Source organism: Zerene cesonia, chromosome 23 (genome assembly GCF_012273895.1).
Source record: "Zerene cesonia ecotype Mississippi chromosome 23, Zerene_cesonia_1.1, whole genome shotgun sequence".
In the NCBI taxonomy this organism is placed as follows: domain Eukaryota; kingdom Metazoa; phylum Arthropoda; class Insecta; order Lepidoptera; family Pieridae; genus Zerene; species Zerene cesonia.
In genome coordinates, this window is record NC_052124.1 from 2,285,748 (window position 1) to 2,292,110 (window position 6,363).

Here is a 6,363-nt window from a genome sequence, read left to right on the forward strand (position 1 = left end):
CCTGCCTCGTGATCAAATTTTTTCTATTCTTTCAAAATTTCTCATTTATAAAGCATTTCAATGCTATAAAACAAAAAAATTAAATAGAGGGTTAATAAAAGTAGGTATATTTCCCGTTGCCAAATAAATTTTGTCCGACTGTCTGTCTGTATACCTAAATGTATTGAATTTCAAGGCCAGAAATAGGATAGGGCAGTATCCTCATCATGCCCCAACATACCTGGATTAATAATATATCGTCCGACTTCCGATCTTGCCTCGAAATACCCATCCACAATTCTGTCCTGGTGTATTTTGTACAACATGTACAGGAAGTGTATATTTTCCATTCTAGTTACTGGTTGTAGGTTCAATACTGGCAAACTCTCCCATGGGAAAGTGTCTAGCATCTGAAATAATAAAAGTAAATAATTTATTTTTTAATAAATATAATTTACAAGCACACATTGATCCTGGCTCCTTATATGGTTATATATTGTTTTACAAATTATAAAATAAAAAATATGGGTACATATTCAAAACTGGATACAATTCATTTTATTAAGAGTAGTATGTTAGATATTATTAACATAAATTAAAATAAAAAACACCAGTTTTTTGTGTTTCCTGGTAAAGCTTTATCATCTGATACCTATATCGAGGGAGTTGCAAAAAACATATCATGCAAAATTTCTTCACACAATGCTAAGAAACACCACAGGAAAACTTATCTTCAAATGAAGCTTTGTGCCAGCTAGATTTCAAAAAGGGAAGGTAACTTACCGGTACAGTTACAATTTCAGAAAACAAAAGAAAAAATTAAAAAAACAGCTTATTACAAAAAACATAAATATTACATACCTCGTCCACAATCAAAATGACCGGATGCCGTTTCGCCCTCCTCAACACCGCCCATTCGTCATTCTCGCGTATTTGCGTCGCAACATGTGAAAACGCCCTTATACCATCGACTAAACTGAACTTGTGTATCCCCTCGAAACATTTCGAGAGACATTTCAAACACAATTCGTTCGAAAATCGAAACTCGTTCGAACACGCTCCGCAACCGTTCGAAATTTGAACTGCTCTAATTTCGTCGATGTTGCCATATTCCGTTAGGATTCTCCTGATGCACGATTTTATTTGCTGCATTTGTAACGATGGACACGACTTCATTAGGTTGTATAGGAGTATCTTTTGCTTTGTGTTTAGCCTTATAAATCTGAAAAAATAAAATACCAATTCATATATAGCAAAATGTTTGTATTCTAAGCGTGAAATATATTATTGGTTATAAATATGTTATTTCTTCAAAACGCACGTGTCCTAGCAGTTGGTAAAATAATAATAAACACACAGACACAGGCTGCTGTATGATATTTATATATTAATTTTTATAAGTTAATTTTTTACTTATATGAGTCTTACCCCCAATCAGCTATAGCACAATCCACCATATTAACAATTTTGTCACGCAGTTTCGAATCCGCCATCTTCCCGGTCAACAAACTCGACCAACCGCCGAGCCAATCTTTATCCATTACGTTTAAAACACTCTGAAAAATAAATTAACATATTACTAATGAGACTTTGAATAAAAGGCTAATATCATTACGATTATATTATTGCAAGAAAATTTCTTCAATATGATATGTGAGAAAAATTATTTTCCTAACCGCATTATGAGGTCCGCTTCTTGAAGGTTTTGTTTTATAGTCTAAAGAAATTAGCGTATACTTTATTTGTATAGATATTTTTTTACTTTTTGTTTAGAATATGTGAAAATACGAGTATATAATAAGGGACCACACATAATGCTAATTAATAATGATTTATCCAACTGATATTATAAATGCGAAAGTTTGTTAGGATATGTGTGTGTTTGTTGATCTTTCACGCAAAGACTACTGAACCGATTGCAATGAAATTTGGTACGTAGACAGCTGGACAACTGGATTAACATATAGGCAACTTTTTAACCCGATATTCCTCCGGGATACGGACTTACGCGGGTGAAACCGCGGGGCGCAGCTAGTATTATATATTTATGTGAGGCTAATGTGCCGCTAAAATAACATTTATTCCTAAAACTAAAATGACCACTGAAATTATTTATACAAGCAAAACTGGGGTCACCCATATAACTCACTTTCATTCTTAAATCCACGTCTTCCCTACGACTCCAGTAGTTACGTATCAGTCGTTTGTTGTTCAAATACTGCGCATTATCTATTGTTTTATAGTTGTCGTCTAGTAATGAGAATAGCTCAGTGAAAAGGGGCTTTTCTCCTTCTGAAATAAGGTGCTTTTTTTAACTAAAATAAAGATGGAGTGCATCCCTTTTGATATAGGATTGATTAGAATTAATTTCTGTTTATTATGACGATTTTAATTTGGATAATTGTTTCTAGTTTGAGTTTGATTTAACAATTTAATGATAATATGCTTTACATAATTCAGGATGCAGTAAAGGAAAGCATTAATATATATCATCTCATCATCATATATATATATCTCATATTATCTTAATTATTATAGAGTTAAAATTAATAGATATACAATATACATACATAACAATCTGTTCATAAAATGTTTGTTATTAACAAACATTCTATGAATAGATGTCTTATTTTTTATATATTAACAGATTTATGAATCTGCTGCTTTAGCATAATAATTAGATATTTTTTTTTTGTTATAAAAAGCATATTGATGATGATTGTTTTACACATTTTAATGAAATAATTAATAGGGAGTCAATCGTGCTCAAGGACTTAAAGAAATTGACTCTAAACAATACCTTTAGTTATATTAGCCGGTATAGAAACAGTTAATGGTCCATTTGTCAAATAATCATTGCTAAACACAGTTAAGAAGATGGAATTTATATCACATCTGTACTCTGAGTGCGGTTTGATATTTTCATTGGGGTTGTACGGTGCCGTTAATTGTACTATGGTCCATTCTGAAAATAAAGATAATGCCTATAAGTTCTTATCAGGCAAAACAAACTCAAAGTCAAAATTATCTATTTCGAATTAAACCTCAAAGGGGCACTTACGAAGTACTTTACTGTAGTTTTCATACATTATATAGCAAACTTTTCAACAAGCATTTCTACTACTCACAAACCATTTCAACTATTCTACTGCTTCAAGACGTCATAGTAACCGCGCTGGCTTTACCTAGATAGCTGTAAAACATACCTTTAGGCAATTCCGATAATATCTTAAGCATATTATCAACATTATTGTGTGGTCCAAATTTTAGGTATTGTTTATAGAAAGGTTCATTGTCATTCAACTGTAAATCATCCAACACTTTTGTTGTACTTTCGAAATCTGCTATAAAATTGACTAGTTCTGCATCTTCTTTTGACCTGCAAAGGACAAAATGAATCAGCCATGTTTGTAAAATTATACTTCTACAGAAATAAGTTTGTAGAAAAGAAAATTATGTAATACCACAGTAAATAGATAGGAACAGTATGTAAACTACCTACAAATTGTTCAAAATGGCTCAGTCATACAAATGTACAGCAACAAGACTTGTAAGCAGTCATTGCTATGTTGTCAGTTGCCAGTGGCTTCAAATAGAGCAGAAAATGACTTGGCCAGTCGCTGCAGCATATCACATAAACCTTACATGCCATAATGATTTACAAACAGACACCTTTGTGCTTTATTGGTGCGTGGGCAAATATTTTAGATAGTTGCCTAACTGTTTATCTATATACTGTGCTTAGAATTCATCAAAATCAATTCAGTAAACATACAAGAAATAATACTCACAGTGGTGTGGAATCAATTATTTTTTTTATTGGCTTAATATAATTGGTCAACTTTTGCAGTTTATCTCCTGAAATGATTAATATAATATTTATACTATATTATATATTACACATAGTTATGAAGCTGAAATATTTCTCATAGTGTATTTACACATTTGTGTTTGCATGGTGACTCAGCAATGTATATTAAAATTTTGAAAATTTCAACATTGATAATTCCTTTATTGTTACGGTTGCCTGGTAGAGACCACATCTAGCGATAAGGCTACCTATTACCATTTGTTTTAACTTTTTTGTTTGCCTTTACTTGAAGCTTTATTGTAATGCAATAAAGAATTTTTATTCATCCATTCATTTGTTCATTCATTGACAAAACATTGGACTACCAGTGTAGACTCAAACCACTGTTGACACAATCATCTTCAAATCAAAAGTGTTAAAATTTCATTACCAGATAATAAATCCTGTTCATCTCTATAAATGGCCAAGGTTCTGACTGAAGCTGACACAGATTCACTGAAGTGGAATGCACATTCTTTTTCTTTATTCTCATGAAAACTTTCCTCGGCTAATAATTTTTGACCACCTGTAATGTTTAGTGGCAATATTGTAATTGAAATAATATTAATTATTAATCTTTTAAGTTGGATCAAATTCCACATGGTGTGCAAATTTGATTAGATTCGGTTGAGTAGTTTAGGAGTCCATCACAGACAAACAATGTTACACATAATTTATTTAGTTGATATACATTTCATATAGTTCATGAGTATAGTTTTAATAAGATGAGTAGGAAAGACTGAAGATGAGTATAAAACTAATCATATAAAAAAATTAACTCCCCACTTGTGTCTTCAGCCACATATTTAAAAGAAATTCCCCTAGTAATGAGCCTTGCCATGCTAAACAATAGCTTCAAGACTATCTGTAGACACAAAAGTCACACCATAAAATTGCTTTGTTATGTTGTGAAAGAATGACAAACAAACACACTTTTTTATGATATAACTTAGGATTGATAAAAAACGTGTGATGTAAGTCCATACTTTAGGATACTTGCAGAATCCTTCGTATTATATTTGCTGTAGCATAGTCCCATTTATATAAAAAAATATATAAAGTATGATAATCCATCCATCAAACCTTCTCGCATTTGTACATTATTTCAGGATATCTTATGGTTTTGTAAGACAAAATATGTTTGGATTTGATAAAATAACTAGCTTGATCCCGCCTTATCGTGTGAATAGAAAGAAGCCTATGTTATTATCCAGACAACAAACTATTTGCTCATATTTTCATAAAGACCCTTTAAGCCGCTTTGCGCTTTTGCGCGAAAGAGTAACAAATATATATCATTACATACTAAAAAACTTTCACGTTTTATCATTGGGACAAGTATGAAATAGGATTTAATAAGAAAACTACACTTACTTTGATAATTTGCACTACTCGGTGTAGATGGAATGTCTTTTGCGTATTTGTGTAACACGTTCTTGAACACTGGTTTAGTAAAGTTTATTTCATTTGTAAATACATCGAAATCTTCCATTTTAAAGTTATTTTATTCCACTTTAAATGTTGTTTATATATAGTTTTATCTTTAGCCGTTACAATTAAAAGTTTAAACTCACATCGAGTGTCGTGTCAAAAATAATTGACATATTTACATACTGACCAGTAATGATATATCGAAGTATGATTACTTTCGTTTAGAAACAAAATTATACAAATCGCATGGAGTATACTCAAAGTCTTTTATTATTAATTACAAAATTAAAGATGTGTTATATATATTATTAACTACAAAATTTATGATGTGATATCTAAGTACTAAGGTAAATATCATCAAGATCTGTAAAGTAAACAAAATTTTTACAAATTTATAACAAGGAGCTAATTTGGTTATAATTTAATTTAATAAATTCACAATGAATATGAAATTAATACCATGGATACCCTTTTTAAGGTATAAGCGTATCTAGTACTGATATTGCCCAGATTTTTTTATTAATGATGTAATCTATATTAAATATATACATTTACGTTGTTTTGAAAAAATATATTTTAAGGATGAAGTAATGTTCCATATTCGTTATTAAAAGATGTAGCTTTTTATTCACTACATTATAATCAAAGTGCCCGCTAATGACTAAGAAATATGCTAATTGTATTTAAATAGGTGACTTGTATTATTATGCAAGACGCGTGCATTAGAGGGCACATTAATAAATATCTATAGAAATTTACTTTCACATAGCTTTCAAAAGATAGGACGATATGTGAATTATTCTAATAGGTACTAACTTACAAGAACACGGTTTTACCTATGATAAAAAGGAAGGTTACACTGAAATTTTACAACTATTTTTATATTTGATGCATACATTTGAGGTAGATATATAATATATGTTACATATCTCCGTAGATTGTGTGCTAAATACGATTTACGAGGTACCTGTCCGTCTGTATCTTTAATAAATAAATTAATCTAATAAAGTATTAAAATTAAATATTGTGGTAGTCGAGCACGCTTCGGCACGAATTGGGCCAGCTCGCACCGGGGAGGTACCACACCCCCACAGAAAACCGGC

At 31.0% G+C, this 6,363-nt stretch overlaps 1 protein-coding gene across 1 annotated transcript; it reads right to left on the bottom strand.

The window, feature by feature from the left end:
* Positions 1–170: 170 nt before the first annotated feature.
* On the bottom strand, positions 171–5,403 carry LOC119836169. The gene is made up of 9 exons (XM_038361425.1): positions 5,204–5,403; positions 4,221–4,355; positions 3,771–3,837; positions 3,186–3,358; positions 2,780–2,944; positions 2,129–2,271; positions 1,408–1,535; positions 841–1,201; positions 171–389 (listed from the first exon to the last, which is right to left on the bottom strand). Exons 1-9 carry the CDS (start codon positions 5,319–5,321, stop codon positions 171–173), a joined length of 1,509 nt encoding a protein of 502 aa, XP_038217353.1. The 5' UTR covers positions 5,322–5,403.
* Between the last annotated feature and the right edge of the window lie 960 nt (positions 5,404–6,363).